Raw genomic sequence first — 16,994 nt, forward strand, 5'->3', positions numbered from 1 at the left:
GCAGAGCTGCTGAGCCAGAAGTCCAGCAGCCAGGTACACTCACACAGGCATGCCAAAAACAGAGATTACTCTTTGTATGTTGCAGGAATGAAATGTACTTTAAAGAATTATTAACTAGCCTAGTATTGCTAGTATTTTTGAAATGGTGTTGTGACATCTCTTGCTTCTCTCTGTAGCCTAACTCGGAGCACTTCATCTGCTTCAGTTTGCATTCAATACTCTATTGAATGAGGGTATGAGGCAGCTCTCCATCCACAGCTGTGTCCTTACTCTCTTGGTTTTGGTCCAAAAGCCACAAATATGGTAAACTGCGCAGAGAAAACATAATTACCGTCTCCATCAGGTACACAGCAAAAGCAGCAACGAGCTACCTGTGAAACAGACAACAGGAAGGGGGTAAGAACCTGTGCTACAGCAAAGCAGAACTGCTGGGAAGGAAGGTCTGTTATGTCTAAACTACAGACACTAATTTAGAAAAGTCTGGTTTGTATTTCCAACCAGCACAAAACTTAAATTAGGATTTGCTCAGTAGCTCAGACCAGCAGTTTCCAAGCTTTGGAAAAACCTGCTCAGTAAATTTGAAGAAATGAACCAGTCTTTAAAAATTACTCTACGCATTTTACATAACTCTAGGTCCAACACAGATTCATATAATTATGAAAAAATGGTGGAAAAGCTACAATAAAGCACATTCATATTTAGGGGACTTATCTATTTAGATGTGCATACAAGTGCTTTTTAGGACATTTCTGTACTAAGATGAAAGTATAAGGGACTTTTAAAGTTCTGATGCATAGGTTGGAAATTACAACTGTACCAGCATGATATGTACTTCTCTTTGCAAGATTTTGCTGAAATAGAGCCAGAAAGAGCACAAGAAGAATGAATAAAAGCAGAAAACTGGTTGTCCTATTTTATTTAAATAAATTAAATAATTTAATTATTAATTAAATTAAGATTTCCTCTTTTTTTAACCTGATGGAGAAAGAAAAGCTGAAATTTACACTTTCTGTGTGTTGAATGGTAATGTAAATGGAGAAAAGGCGCTGATCATCTAATGAACAAATATAAGAGTATTTCCTGCACCAGACTACAGTTAAAGTCAGCACTTTCTGTAGCACATCACAACTATTATTTGTACTCATAGTATCCTTCTCTGGGGTTTCTTTTGCTTGTGGTCTGATTAAGACAATGAATGTTAGGAAAATTCACTTTCCTGCTATATTAGTCTTTATACCATGAAAGTGTGTTAACTTTGTTTACTTGTTCACAACATACTGTACAATGTAATGAGGCACTGGAATTTTACTGGAGACTTTGGTATTGTCCACACTTAAGTAAAACAAACTAAAGGACTGCCCAGTCCTGAAAATAAGGACATCGCTGCTTGGAAACTTAGAGCTGTCCATGAAGGATAAAACATGGTGCTGGACAGCCAAGGTAAGGCCAGCATCCTAGGGCCTCCAAAACACCTTTGAAACCATAGCAGCATCATAGATAAGTAGCTATCTCAAGACTGACTTAAAAGGATGTCTGGACCAACAGACAAGCAGCAAGACTGCTGCAGAAATATAGTTGTTTTGAAAAGTTTTATTATGATTAGTAACGATGGTGTCGGTGTCAGTGATTAGTCAAATCACGCTGCACCTGAATGCCTGAAGGGTAGAAGACCCTTGTGTAAAACCACATTTGGGATGCTCCAGTTTGGTTGGGACACCACATACACATGAGTAAATATTTATGCTTTGCACTTCTAAACTTTGTGTTATAGCTTATCTCCTGTTGCAGGGACTGGTTGCACGCTTTCCCAGACAATAGGTCTTGAAAGTAAAATGTCCAGCAGAAACAGCAAGTGAGAGGTTCCCCCCACGTATCCCTGATTACCTGTACTCAGTGGGTTCATAAACTCAGGAAAAGCCAAAAAGCTCATTCTTTCTCAAAAGACTGTCCGAGATTTTATGTAAACTCCTTATTCTCTACCTCTTTCTACTCTTGTTGTGCCAAGTCTCACCTGCAGTGCCAGCCTGCCTTGTGCTGGGGCTCTACTCACATTCTGAAGCAAGCGCTGGGGTTCCCTTCAACATTTTAACCAGCTGTAATTTAGTCCTGGCACAGACTGAAATTAGCAACGCTGGCACACCCGCCCTAACCCCTAACACTCAGCTGCCTCCAGCAGAGCTGACAAACCCTCTCTGGGCTGGAGGCAATCGGAGTGCAGTTAGCTGCTCTTCTTCTTTTTATTTATCTTCTTCTGCTCTCCTTTCTTTATATTTACATTTAGTGGCTCTTGTACACTCTTTAAAACCCAACAAACCAGAACTATTCCAGTGGGCAAGTACTCTGGCTGACGAGATGGACCTTCCCGGTGAGGGGCCACATCCCAAATCCATGCTGTGCCATAGGTCCCAGCCTTCCCGCTGTTCCTCCACAGGCACAGAGCCACACCTCTGGCAGAGGCCTCCTACAGTGCCCGGCTGGCAGAGGAGGTGCAGGGGCACAAAGGGCTGTTTTCTCTGCAGTGCTCCCCGTCCTGTCCCTCAGCACGGGGCAGGAAGGCACAGGCCCCGTCAGGACCTGCCTACGGCAGGCCATGCCAGCCTGGGTGCCCTGTGCCCAGCTGGCAGCGAGGGCTGGGCTGGCACGGGCGCCCTGTCCAGCCACAGCATCCTGCCACAGGGAAGCACCCCGGCACCCTGGCACTCCCACACTGGAATGTCTTATGATTCCCCACACCCAGCTACTGCAAACACCAAAGGCCTCTGCAGATACCTCTGTGTTTTTGAACTCTCACACTCTGATTAAAAACTTGTGAAATGGAAGCTAAAACTGCAGATGCAAGCAACACCTATGCAAAAAGAGCTAGGGATGAAGATTTATCTTCTAAACACTCACATATATTTGAAGAGCATCTCTAGCAAGCTAAGCAAGGGGCAACTCCTACTTAGCAAAACCCCACTGATTTCCCAGAGTTTTCTGGGTGTTCCCAGGACAAGGAAGCCAAAGTAACATGTAGGTGGAACAAAGAAATTTGTACAGCTGAAACAGGGACAAGAAATACAATCAGAGATTAAATTATTGGCAAAAAGAAAGGAACTACTTATGTACGGAAATAAAAATAAGAGATAAGAACTTGGGATCTTAGTTGCTATGAGAACAAAGGCAACCAGGACTGAAAATGTTCAAGAACTCCTCCACTTTTTCTTCTGGTAGCTTTCCAGCACACTTTTCCCCTAAATGAGAGGACATGAGCTCATGTTGAACACAAGATTTACAGGAAGTCTGCAGGATGCTGAATAAAGTTCAAGAGCAGCAAACAGTTTCAGTACATAAAGGCACCTCCACAGGAGCAGCAACACCTACAGAAGGGCCAATGTGGATAAATGTTCTGATGAGCCCATACCCAGCGGCACATAGCATACATGCTACCAAGAATAGCTTCTCTTTTCAGATTACTGGCCACAAAAACAACAGCAATAAAAGCATGGGGAAAAGTCTACACAAAAATCCTGTGTGAAGAAGCAAGAACTCACTTCAGTTTCAGCTGTTGCATATATTCCTCTCAGTGCCTCTGAGCTTGCACGTGTTGTTGAGGTCAAACTAGAAGGAAAAGAAGACAGTGTCAAAGCCCTGCGCATAACTATAGCCCCAACAGGGTAACTCTTCAACATCACAGCAAACATAAAAAGTCTACTCCCATGTCTCAGCCAAGCATTTGCTTGGATGCTATCATCAAGCACTAAGTATGTGAAAAGTTTGTCCTGCACTAGGTAGAAACCAGCCTGGCAGATGGCCACTGGCCAGCTCAGACTGAATCATGAGCTTAAAAGTAGGTCACTCCAAAAAGGTGATGAATTCACCACCATCTGACAGCAGCAAAATCTAAGTGCTCCAATTTGCAAGCCAGAAGAGATCTCCCCTGCTGTGCACAACCAGTGCATTTATATTCAGTTCACAGCCATCACTTTGGCTCAGCATTTCTGCAAAGGTTTTGCCAGCAAACTCACAGGTCTCTGGCAGCCAGTTTTCAAAAGTAAATTACCAGCAACTGTTGTCAGTGTACCAGCTCCTAGAAATTACTTTCTTGCATGACTGTAGTTATCTGTGGGGGAATCCTTTCTACTTTCTTCTGACAGGAAACAGTTCTTGCTCTGCCCTGCCCTTTTAGGATGGGAAATGCAAATTTCCCATTACCCACAAGAAGGCTTTAGTGTACAGACTGAGCCTTGGCAAGAAATGCTTCAAAACACTCCCCTTGAAGGTATTCTTACCTCCCCAGCTACACGGTACAGTTCAGTGGCAGGCTACATGAATATTGTCTGCGTGCTGAAACACCTCCCTGATGCACTGTAAGTGCCCTTCTAATGTGAACTAGATCCATTATATCCATATTTATATATTTTGTATCAGAACAAAATGGAACATGTGTATTTGATAAACAGAATAGTAAGTCTCTTGTTTTTACTTCACAAAAATACGAAGGGGTTTCTTTGTGTGAATTTTGAAGTGGATTGATTCAGTAGCAGAACCTGCTCCAAAACCAGCAGCAGACAGGCAGTGCTGCCTGTCTCCTGGTAAGCTGCACAGCCAAAATAAATGACACACTACCTCTCAATCACCGGCAACTCCCTGTCCCCGAGCATAACTTAATTTATTGAAGTGAGCTGCAATAATACAAGATGAGCATCAAAGGTGAGCAGCACAGGCACAAGCGGGTTTTTTTTTTTTTAGAGCAGATCAATGGCAAATCCTGATGGCAATACTGTGTTCATCATTTGTTCAAAGGAAGGCATAAACCCTCCCAACAGATAGTTTGTTTTCAAGATCTTCAAGGACAGTCATAGCCTCTGCCAGGAGGCTACAAAAATTTCAGACAGATTTTTCAGGTGAATGTAACTGTATAGAGTTTTGGAGTTTAACACTGAGATTACCTGGGATCACAGACAGGTGGAATTTCTTTCCCTCTGCCTCTAGATAAATTGCCCTACTTGATTTTAATGAGATATATTTGTTTCGAAAGTTGCATTATCTTGTTGAACATTTTTAGCTAAAACGTCTAAAATTCTGAAGCTGAGGAAAATACAAACCTTCCAGCTCAGCTTTATTCCACAGCTCTCTGTGACTTTGCATGAGGTCTGCTATAAACCTTCACTCTTTGGACCACAACATTGCACTTACAGAAAGGTAACTGAAAACTCCCAGACTTACCAAGAATATAAAATGCAGCCAAACAGAATCGTAGTGCCCAAGCCAGTAACCAGGTTTTCATCTCTGTGCAGGCCTTGACTGAATTCAGGTACACAGATTGTGATATTCTGGTTGTTTTCATCCAGGACTTCACAAACAAACAAAAAGAACAGTTTGCAGAGCTCATTTCATTGCATTTTAAAGTAGTCTTCAGACTGAAGGCTTTAACTGAATTTTTATTATCTGATAGGAGGTAGGTAAATTTCAGTTGTTTCTGTCTATCTCTTAGAAAGATCACAGAGAAAAACCGGGTAAATCTGACCTTGCAGACTGTGTTTCAGACAAAACAAAAATGCAACTTAGTAGTATACTAAAATTTCCTGTCTGACCATAAGAGACAAACAAGGAAAAAAACCAACTGTTTTGTGAACTAAGAAACAGGAAGCTGGAAGTCTGTCAACACTTCACCCAAGGCTACAAAACCATGTAAGACTAAGACAGTATAGACCTCAGACCAGAAATCTCTTTGACAGAAAGAGTGCCTTGAAGACAACTATGAAATCCATACACAGTAAAAAAAGGTGGTCAGTAGTTGCCTTGTTCTCAGTCAAATCAGTCTTAGGTAAGTTCACGGCAAGGCCAGCCCAGTCCCAGGCCCTGTTCCCTGAGTAACAGGGCCTGGGACCCCACAGTAAGCACCAGCACCTCACACATTCTCTAGCACATGCCACTGTGAAAGCTGAGAAGCAAATGTGGAGTCCTTATCACACAGACAGGTGAAGAAGCAGCACCTCTGGGAGTAGATGAGAACTGTGAAAATTCTCAGACATGGGAAGACAAGAAGGTCTGAGAGCGTGCTTGATGCACACTCTAACAAATGCAATAACCACAACTTGCAATATATACAAGAAGAATTAGAACATTCACTTAACTGCTGAAGACTTTGTCTGTGACAAGCATTAAGCAGCACAAGGCATATAATTTGATTCCATATATTGCTTTCTTCCCCTTCTTTTTACACTGTGGACAGACTTCTGAGTAACTCTGATGTCTTCTAAATTCATATTTATATTAATTCAAAACATGGCTAAAGTTCTGTAAATAAATTTTACACCTAAATACTGTCTGGTTTACTTCCTAACTCTAGAATACTCTTGTGTGTATATCTGTACCCACACAAGTATGACAGACTTTTTCCCTCACCCCTCCCCTTTCTTCTTGAGAGGTGTCTGTATAAACTTTTCCTTCCTGTCACTGGACTTCTTTTCCTCCAGCTGTTGTTGTTTCAGCTATTGAACACTAAAAGCTGCGCAATAATAAAGAAAGGGTGTACTAACTCAAACCAGAAAAAGCTTCTCTAGGTGAAAAGAATGCTTCCAATGCAAACATATGAATCTGACATTTATTTGGGTAGAGGAAAGTTTTAACTATGCTGTAAAGTCTTGCTCTGGTTTTGCTGTGTCAAGTACTTAAAACTCTAGTGAGTTCCATACTCCCAAACTGCAAACTAGTGGCTGAAAGGCAAGTGGAGTTCAAGAGCTCTGCTGAAGAACAGCATCATCTCAGCTGCAACAAAACTCTGAGACATAACTCCAAGTCCTTTCTTCTAAAATTTCCTCTCAAAATGAAATACAAGTGGTACTCAAGTTTTTGCTTCATTAGCAGACCAATTCTAGGAGAAAAAAGTGTCATATTAGTATCCACTTTGATGCCCAGCACCTACTAACTGGACCTTGTAAACTTCTGGATGGAGCTGATCACCCAGCTTCTTCCAGAGGAATCCAAGAGCCATTTGTTCCAACCCTTTCCTACCACGTGACCTAACACATTACGTATTTTGTCATACTCAGCATTATGAGAATGTGTACTTCTCATAGGAGGAGTAGATTACAAGACTTTGGGAAATTTGTTTACAGGAAATGGTGCAACAGATGCAACTCACCCAAGGTAAGTTAAGTGCCCCCATACCAAAGCATTTAACACCCAGGGAGAGTGCCAATTGCAGTCTCTTGGCTGCACAGATTTATTTGCAATTTTTTCTGTGAAGACCAAACCCAGCACTTCTATATCCTTAAGCCTGTTAATCCAGGTTTGCTAAATTCTTACTTTTAATGCACAATATGTTTAAAAGCATTTACATAAAGCATTAGGTAACTGTAGTGATGATGTGTTACACAGGGATAGGCGAGCAGAAGATTACACGATGTCACAGAAAGCTGCAGCTGCAAGACTCCCTTCTCCCTTAATCTCCTGAGATAAGCAAAGAATGCAACCTCCCTAACTCTAGTAGCTTTTCTCTCCTTACTAATTGTAAAACAGTATAAGCCGACCCCCTGTGACATAGAGTAGCACCCTAGAGTATATAACCCCACGAGATGAAACAATAAACGCCTTTGACCGTCCACCACATTGGTGTCAGCGTTGTGTCTTTGGCCCGAGTAACCCTGGTGAGTTTGAGTTGCCGTGCTGCTCATTGAAACCAGGTCGCCTTGCCTTGCACCAGAAGGCAACAGATAACTTACTTGTTTCTGGTGGTTTGCTGGATAGTGCCGAGAAAGTGAGGTACATGACATAGCAGCTGATGACTCCCGACTGCAGCAAGCCAGAATGGGGCTGGCCTTTACAAGAATAAGAAAAATTACTTATTTTTGTAGACATTTTAGCAAACTGAAAAAGAAATTTATCTCCTTTAAATAACAGCACACCAGTATCTTTTTTTTTTTTTCACTTAAGGCAGTTAGTGAGTGTTTGAGGCAGTTTAGATAGAGTTCCACTGTCCAATAAAGAAAAAAAGGTCTATCCTTTAGTTCTGTGCGCTGTTTTAGGAAACTATTAGTGATTCCCGTGTAAGTAAAGAATCACCTCTATGCTTTTGCCAAATACAGCCACTTTCAAAAGCTGCCACAATAATTTTACTTGCCTGTAATCTCTCGGTTGGAGTCACTCCACTATTTTCAGGCCCAATGCTTGCAAGATACTAACAGCACATGAAGTATAAAATATTGCTGGTAACTCCACCAGGCCCAAACTTTACAAATTATAAATCCCAAGAAGTCAAAAGTAAATAGTAAAACAGTAGTGAGTTTGAGAGCTACCACTGCCAGACTTAGGTAAATTTCACAACACAGCACCAGCCATCAGCAGGTGGGTGTTCTCTACACTGTGCTTGATGGCACACCCAGAACGCCCCACACCTCTGTGGTTTCAGCAGTCAAGCTGACAATGAGCGACAGCACTTCAGACAGATATGTAGATAGAGTCAAGAGCAGCACCAACTCTGAACTATTAGACTTTCTGTGCAGACATGGCTTTTGCCTCCAGGCACACAACTGCGGCAGCAGCAAGAACCCAGCAGCAGAGCAGGTCAGGGGACTCACGGTTCTGGACGCAGGGCGATATGGCCACCAGGGACACGAAGAGGCACAGGCCGCCGTTCACTCCGATCAGCACCTTGTTGTACATGCAGCCCTCTGGGCGCGTGTAGAAGAGAGCCATGAGCACCAGAGCTGCCACGGCAATGGAGTACAGGATGAGAGTGACCAAGGCAAGCAGACCATTCCACACCTGCTTGTGGTTTGCACCTGCAGTCCTGGGGAGAGAGAGACAAGCATCTTGTATTTGTCTTCACTTGCCCAGAACATAAAATTCTAACAGCTGAAGAGTTCATATCCTCAAACACAAAAGACAGCGTTTACTTTCCCCAGGCATGCGTGCGTCACTACACCAGCACAGATATTCTTGCAAGGTTCCTACCCATGAAACAGAGGGAAACATTCCTTAGCATCAGTGTTTATCTTCTGTACTATCACAATCAGCTCCTTTTGTAATTATAGCCCAGTGTTGACTCCTAAAACTCCCAGGAGTCCTCTGGGATCAGCCCATCAGCATATCTCAGCTCAATACTTCAGGAGTTTCCTCAGCAGCAACTCCAAGTATCCCAGGCTGGGCTAGCAATTCTCCACACAATGAAACCAGGGGTTTATTGCTCATGGCATGGCCTCTCTTCTGTTCCTTGTACCACCTTGAAAGTTTTACTACTCTTTCGCTCAGCCTCCTCTCAGTTTGAGTCTAACCACCAGCCTCTCTCAGCTAAAGAGTGGTTCATCTTGTTTTCCTTTCTTCGTCTTCCAAACATCTCTTGCAAAGCCCACCAGGGTTTAAAAGAAGTTTTTGTTTTGAAAGAACGGGCTGTTTTGCAGATGGAAATTCTTTTCAGTGGGGCTTTTTTCCTGTGGTTTTGTGGAAACAGGACTTATTTTAAAAGAATATCTAATGTAAAGATAGCTAAAGTTAAATGCTGGTGCTGGAAGTCTTTCATCCACAAAAAATCAGCTACAGTAATTAGCACTAAAAATATCTGTGGTATAAGGAGTTCTCACCTCTTCCTCCCTGTAACAGGAATTTATCAAAGCCGAAGGTTTGCTAAAACTCCTTCTTAGCAGGTATTTTAATTAGAACAAGAAATTGCTGCAAGAGTTTGTAGAGGAGGAAATGTGAGACAGAAAGGGTGGAGGTGGAGGCAGGAAAATACATGTGGGAGGAAAACTTAAATATTTTAATTTGATGAGAGGTGAAGAGCTAGGACAGTAATAGAAAATATACTTGAACCAAAAATGAAGTCAATGCCCAAATATTGTATATCTAGGTTGATAATGGAATCTTGCCTATTTAGATGACAAGAAAGAAGCTGAACACAAATTAGCAGTCTCCATCTGAGAAAGAAAATTGACATCCATTAAGCTGACATAGAAAAAGCAGATTTATCAGTTCACAACATTGCACACAGTTTCACTAATACATTTTTCAACTCCAGTTTTATTCTCTTGCACCACTCCATTTAGCAGATGTATTTTCATATAAAATACATAATAACTTATAGTTAGAAATTTTTGCATTCCAAGACACTACTACTAAATGGAAGCCAAGCGGTTCAGGTTAAAAATAAATCAGCAGAGTAGAAATGAGCAATAAGGAAACATTTCTGCTGGGGAAGGAGAAAGCAGATGAAGCAAATATGAACAGCTCTGATTCAACTATCGTCTTTCAAAAATTACATCCAAGACACTACGTTCTTTGTTACGAGAAAAGTATTGGTCAGGAGTCCACCAGAATTTTAAGCAAATAACTACTTGCCCAACACATACCAATTTTTATTCCACTTGTGTGCAAACTCAACCAGCAGGATGAGCTGAATGGCAATGAAAAGGAACCCTCCTGTTGCTCCTACATAGCGCCAGGCTGCAAGGCAGAGAGGCAGAAAATAGGTCAAACGCCTTTCTGTTGAGATAAAATGGATTTATTGTCTATGCAGTGAAGCTGTTAATGTGGTTGAATATCTCAAGCTCACAAAGGTAGCAGGAGATGAGAGATTTCAGATGAAAGGCCACCTCAGTTAACTCAATATTAGCTCCCTTATGAATTCAGCTTGCAACCTGCTACATTTTCAATATAATCATGTCAGGACAGCTACTGGGTTTCCCTAACCTAGAAAATTTTTGTGGAGCCTATGAGTTACTATGTTCAGACAGAAAATACTGAAACCTTTATTTGTGACTGACAGAAAGGAGGTGCTGTGAAGGCATTCCACAGGAATCCAAACCCTGCAATTGCAAGGTACTGGAACCCAGTCATTACTAAAAATGGGCAATTTCTTCTCCAGATTCCAGTACCACAGAAAAACAAAGGTGGGGTTTATCTATTCACAAATGCTGTTCCAAGCCACTCCCAAGGAACACTTAGTATTCACTGACTGGTTTTAGGACAGGTTATTTGGGTACTTAACTGTTGACCTACATATACTGCATTTGGGTAGCTGCTTAGATGTTTTAGACAACAGATTTCTTACATGCAACATCAGAAGTGTCTGAGGAAATACAGATACCTATTTTAATTTTTAGCTGTATATACAGCTTGTGCTGCTCTGCAGTACACAGCCTACAAATTACTCCAGATGAGCAACTGATTTCAGAGAAGAAAAGACCAAGGAAATGCATCAGCAAAATTCAGCTATATCCTTTCATTGTGCTTTTGTTTTGAAAAAAAAAAAAAAGCCTGTGTAAGTTAAGTGGAAGAACGGAACAGTCAGGGCTCATTCCCATTAGCAGTTGATGTAGAGATTTTTTTTTCCCTTACTCTCTCATAAGCTTATTATTTAAAAGCAAGCAAAAATGTCATTGTCTGGTTTACTAAACATATTGTATACACTTGACAAGCTTCTTCAAACATACAAAACAAAAAAACAGATTAAGTTATTCTGTAAAAAAGTACATAAAAAACAGGCAGGGCACAAAGTGGCACGTATTTATGAAAGGGAGAGTAGGAAAGGTGAGACCACCAATGGAGTGAACAATTAAATAGACTCTCCTGATCTCCCTCTGCCAGGGTATACTGCAGACGTTTATGGATCAATCACAGGTAAGATCAGCCTAGCCAGTGTGGATTTAACACTACAACTTACAGAAACCTACTGCTTGCACATGATCTTCCCCCTCCATGATTAACAAACTGCTTGAGAAACATGGCACGAGATTTTATTTTTCAAGGAAAAAAAAGCGCCTCTCAATAAAAAAAAAAAAAAATAAAACAACAAAACAAGCAACCAAAAGACCGTGTAAGTTTCTTGAAAGGAGGGGAGAAAACTCCACAAACATACTATACCCAAACCATCTGTAAATTTCAAATTCTGGGGCAGACTAGAGGTAATGGAAATTTGTGATTACATCTAGTTTAGCAGAAGTTGGAGTACTTCGGAGTGAAAAGTCATGAACTAGCTTGGGGAAGAAAGTTCATTATGCTGTATCCCCAGACTACATTAGACTGCTGTTGAGAATCAGCACAAAAAATTCTGTTTCTCCTCTTCTGCAACCACATCAGTTCCTGAAGACGTTTCACCATGAAAAGGGTCACTTGCCAAGATGACAGGCAGTCTCACCCGCTCACGAGTACAAGGCATTGTACTGCTACATCTAATCCAAACAGAATAGATCCTAAGGACAAACACATACACAGCCATCCCACAACTTCAGAGAGGACATGGAAGAGGGCCTCAACTGAGCTAGGACCAAACAAACACCAAAAGCAAGAAGCTGAACTATACCTGTCAGTGGTTTATTTGTAGTGGTTTTTACTTTAGTTTCCCAGTGTACTGTGCTCATAGTCTGTCTGCCCACTCCATTCTCTGCCCCATGTTACCCCTCCCTCCTGCCCTTTTAAACATCCTGGCTAGAGCAGAAGAGTGTTGAGAACAAGATAACCAAGCAAATCTTAGTGGAAGCAGGCAGCATGCACAACTGCTCCTTTGCTTTACCGATCCCATCTCACCCCCCATCACCTGTTCAAACCCACAGTTTAAGGGCTTACAAGTAGCTGTAAGATGTACTTACAGCAAATGTAAGAGAACAAACTCATCTTGGTATCACCAGGATTTTTGCTTCTAGCCCACAAGACTTCTGTGCTAAACTCCCCTCCCAGCTGGCACTTCAGCAGACCTGTGCTATTGCCAGCATTCCTTCCAAAACTGGAAATGCTTCTGACATGGCATCCTCAGCAGAGCACATGTACCAGGGCCCAAGAACTCTAATTTTACTTTACTGCATGTATGCCCCCAACCTGAAAATTAACATCCTAAATTCTTTTGGGGCACTGCAAGTTTCCAGGCAGCAGACACCAGTGCCCAGCAGGTTACTGTGCCTCCTGGAGCACTGGCACCTCTCCACTGGGCAGCCTGACTGCTGCACTGTGCCAGAGCTACCTGCACAAGCCAAACTAATATGCAACTCTGTAGTGTTCTTGAGTGAATAACTCCTTCTGCACCATTATAGTTCCATATTTCTTAAAGAATTGGCAAGAATTCTTAAAGAATTGCTGCAGTGGTATTGTTACCTACCACTTTGCCCTGCTCTTGGTCAGAAAAAAAACATGCACATTCACATGAAGACCATGTAGTTTGCACACATAGTGCTCCCCCCAAACACTATTTTTGCATCTGGCCTGTAAAGGCTTTACTTGAAGAAACAAGGCAATATTCATGTTGATTATATCTCTCAGATTTTTAACCACTCACAAGATAGCAGAGAATGAAGCAGCATAACAAAACAAGAAGACATACCATTGAGGAAAGTGTCCTGATCAGGAATGAAGAAAGCTCCTGAGCACATTGCTGCCAAAACTATAAGTTTAATAAGCCAGAATCTGTATGAGAGAAAAAAAAAAAAAAAAAAAAAAAAAAAAAACAAACCAACAAACAATCTGGTTGTAATAGGAATTAGAGATTTTCAACTTTAGTAACACAAGAAATCTTTATTTAAAGCGTAACGAGGAAAAAACCTGTCCTCTGATGACTGATTACTGCTTTCCTTAGTTTTCACTTGACCACATTATTTCTAACAGTAAGAGCAAAGTGAAGTTTTTTTGAGTTTTGGGTTTTTTTTCTGCCTAGTACTACACCAAAGTAGGAAGTTTGTGGCACAAATTTGTAAAGAGATGTTCAAATTAGGCAATCAAATAAAAAACTCACCCATTATGAATGTATGCTCGGCAGCTTTTGCTGTTGTTAATTTTGATGGTGAACAGGAAGAACAGAAAGAAGAAACAGGCCATTCCAAAACAGACTTTGTACACTGCAGAGTATCCCACCAACTTCTCACACATCTCACCCGCCTGAATACCCTTGCACATCTGCTTGTAGAAGGGAATCTGAAAGCAGAACACATTGCATATAAACTGTTAGAAAGGACACAAAGCACACATAAGCACGTGTACATCTGTGCACTGCTGACTTTTCACTGGCTTCATTTAATACCTTTGACTTTTGACATCCCTTCAGCCAGGATTTCAGGGTTCAGGGGATATAACAAAATCTAAAACACAAGGGACTGAACTCTTACAGAGCCTTCTCTCAATTCTTTACAGATCCCTTGGGGTACAAGTCCACTTTCCTTCATCGCTCCTGGTTCATGCCATTCCTGCCCATTACTGGTTATTCCCTCACCCTAGGGAGTTTATCCCTTCTTCCCACACTGTACAGCAAAAGACTGATTGCTTCAGTAATACAGCTTAAATGAGGCCCACCAGCGGCTTGTGCTGCCCTGGCTGGAAAGGCAGACTGAACCACACCCAAGTGTCACAGGGGCAGCAACCACCCTCCTCTCCATCACAGCTTCTGAAAGGGAGCTGTGCCAGTTGACCTGATTTTGTTTTAAATTAACAGAAAGATGGAATATTCCTGCCTCTCTTGACTCATTAAATATTTGCCTTTGAGGCCTTTCCCCACGAAGGGGAAAACAAACAGCTGCACATTCTGGCTTCAGTTTCACCACATGAATATGATGCTGGGTGCTCAAAAAACCAGGTCTGTGCGGCCAGGACCCGCTGCTGTGAGGCACCTCTGTGTAGACATCGGCTCCTCACAGCCAGAGAACCATTTAGCTGCACAGAAACACAGGAATTTAATTAGAAAACCACTATCCATTTCAAAGAAAAAAAGGGCCTCTCTGTATGCTTACAGCCTTCAGCTGAGGCTGGTAAGACCAGTTGAACAACATTGTTAAACCCTCTGGAGCTGACTGCTGCTATCCATGCAGGTGACTGGAGGAAGGAGAAGCCAACATGTAGCAGGAAGCAGCATGCACAAACCAACAGCTATGGCAAAGGAAACCCCTTTATTCAGCAAGCAGGTCAGTACACAAAGCCATAACAATGAAAGAATAACAGGGTCTGTGTGCTAGCCATCAGGCAGCATTCCCAGCCAGGTAGAAAGCCCTGTGAGAGGCAGCGAACAAGTGATAAACAAGTAAACTGCCAGCTTCCAGCCACCAGGCTCTGAAAGCCCACCTCTCTCAGCAGGATATGCAACTTCAATCCATATTCCAGGAATCCAAACCAGTCAGGGGCTCAACAACCCTCCTAGCCGTTTCTCAAAAAGAGGAGCTCACAGCAGCACCTGAGTGGCTGAGCTAAGGGTAGCAAACCTAACTACAATGGGGAGCTGATCTCTGGTGGGCCAGAACCAGCTGAGGAGATGAAAACTGCTGTTTCATCACCAACAGCACAGCTGTGTGCTGTTACAGGAATGGATTCAAGCTGGGCCACTCCAAGCTGCTCTTTCAGCAGTAACTTAGAGATTAGTAGCCACTGCATAAAGAAGCTGGACATTAAACAAGTAGCTGTGGCTAACTTGCATCCAAGAGTTTTTGGAAAGCTCCTGAGGAATTGTCTGCAGCATCAGCAACACTTTTCCCAGGTCTTGGAAAGTAATGAAATGTCAGACTGGGCAAACACACCAGCATTCAAAATGAGCAAATGGATTGACTGGAATAATTATGAGAACTATCAATGCTACAGCGATGCCAGGGCGAGCCAAGGGGCTGCAACAATGCCAGGGAAAGCAACTGGGCTATCAATTAATGCTTTCCTGTTCTTTGCTTATAATAACCATCAATCAGGAGAGGTTAGAAAATGGCATAATATTGAACTAAAAATATTTCTGAGAAAATTACTTATTTGTTTGACATCAATGATAGTACTCACCGAAGAGACAGATTTTTACAAGATCTGTTTACTTACAAGACTTTCAGAATAAAACACAATGAAACAAAAATATCACAAAACTTGATTAACTGACTAGCTAATTAGAAACAGATCTTTGGGTAGCCATAAATCGGCACCTTCTTTAATTGCACAGGTTTCTACAGAAGTCTTGATGGGATTTTTGAACCTATACATTGTTTCCTCCTGTAAATATTAACTTCATTACAGGTCTGGCTGAGAGAAAATAGATGGATTCACAAGAACAATAGCTCAGTTTGCCCTACATAAGCAACAAAGAGTTTAGCCACCATGTAGTATTCACCACACTATGCAGTAAAAAGTGATGGCCACAGAAACAGTCCCATGAGACTGAATGCTCTTTTAGGAGACCCATGGTCCTGAAGGAACAAACAAGAATAAAATCAAATTCTTGGAGGCCCTAACAGATACAACACACAAGCACAATGCTGGGGACAATAGGACTGGTGTAATAAAAAGGGTATGTTTTTGTGAAAGGATGGTCTACCACCGGGAACAATTTATCAAGGCTTATGTGACTTCAGTGACAGACAAAAAAGACTAATGTTTCTTTTCAATCCGTATCTCTGAAACACGTTCAGCTGTTGAGAAGGCTGCCCACCCTATGTGCTTTACCATGCTAACCATTTGCTGGATATTTTTGACAGCTGTTAAATCACATATTCATTTTTTGCCAAGATACAGTGAAATAGCTACTTTTGTACCTTTAAAGCAGAAGCTAAATTCTTTGGCCTGCCAAAAGCAGAGGACAAAGCATTCTTGTTGCAGAAACTCAGTATCTGCTCCAATAACACAAACGCCTCAGCTGCTGTGCAAGCAATGATGTTATCACAGCAAAGCTGGCAATCTTCCAGCACACACTGCAGCCCTCAGAGATGATCAACACTGGAGCAGCATCTACAGAAAGAGGATGTCCTGAGCTTGCTCTCCTCTCAGTGCAAGCGGAAAACACACTGAGCCGTCTTGGTGCAAGAGCCAACACTGGGGCCGGGCCACCCCCGAGTGGGGTCTGTCAGCACCCAAAGGTGTGCGCTCAGGAGCACGGCAAAGCGCATCCCAGGGGAACAGGCAGGAAGAAGTGTGTAGAAACAGCCCTGGAGGACCCTGCTTTCACCTGGATGTCCTCATCCAAGGAGGGACAATATGGCAGGCAAACATCGTTAAGGATGCATGAACGAAAATCCAGGTAGGTGAGAGAGCAAGGGAAAAAACTGCACACAAAATCACCTGTCCTGGGCAGCTGA

The 16,994-nt window shown here is 42.2% G+C and overlaps 1 protein-coding gene across 1 annotated transcript in view; it reads right to left on the bottom strand.

The window, feature by feature from the left end:
- SERINC5 (serine incorporator 5) overlaps positions 1 to 16,994 on the bottom strand; it is a 48,981-nt gene that overhangs the window by 15,577 nt on the left and 16,410 nt on the right. The window contains exons 3-10 of the mRNA XM_041470744.1: positions 13,700 to 13,878; positions 13,292 to 13,374; positions 10,329 to 10,422; positions 8,562 to 8,773; positions 7,707 to 7,802; positions 5,206 to 5,332; positions 3,531 to 3,597; positions 332 to 371 (exon numbers count right to left, since the gene is read on the bottom strand). Of these exons, the coding sequence (XP_041326678.1) occupies positions 332 to 371; positions 3,531 to 3,597; positions 5,206 to 5,332; positions 7,707 to 7,802; positions 8,562 to 8,773; positions 10,329 to 10,422; positions 13,292 to 13,374; positions 13,700 to 13,878 (898 nt within the window). The remainder of the gene's footprint in view (positions 1 to 331; positions 372 to 3,530; positions 3,598 to 5,205; positions 5,333 to 7,706; positions 7,803 to 8,561; positions 8,774 to 10,328; positions 10,423 to 13,291; positions 13,375 to 13,699; positions 13,879 to 16,994) is intronic.

Source organism: Pyrgilauda ruficollis, unplaced genomic scaffold (assembly GCF_017590135.1).
Source record: "Pyrgilauda ruficollis isolate IOZ18807 unplaced genomic scaffold, ASM1759013v1 scaffold25, whole genome shotgun sequence".
Classification (NCBI taxonomy): Eukaryota; Metazoa; Chordata; class Aves; order Passeriformes; family Passeridae; genus Pyrgilauda; species Pyrgilauda ruficollis.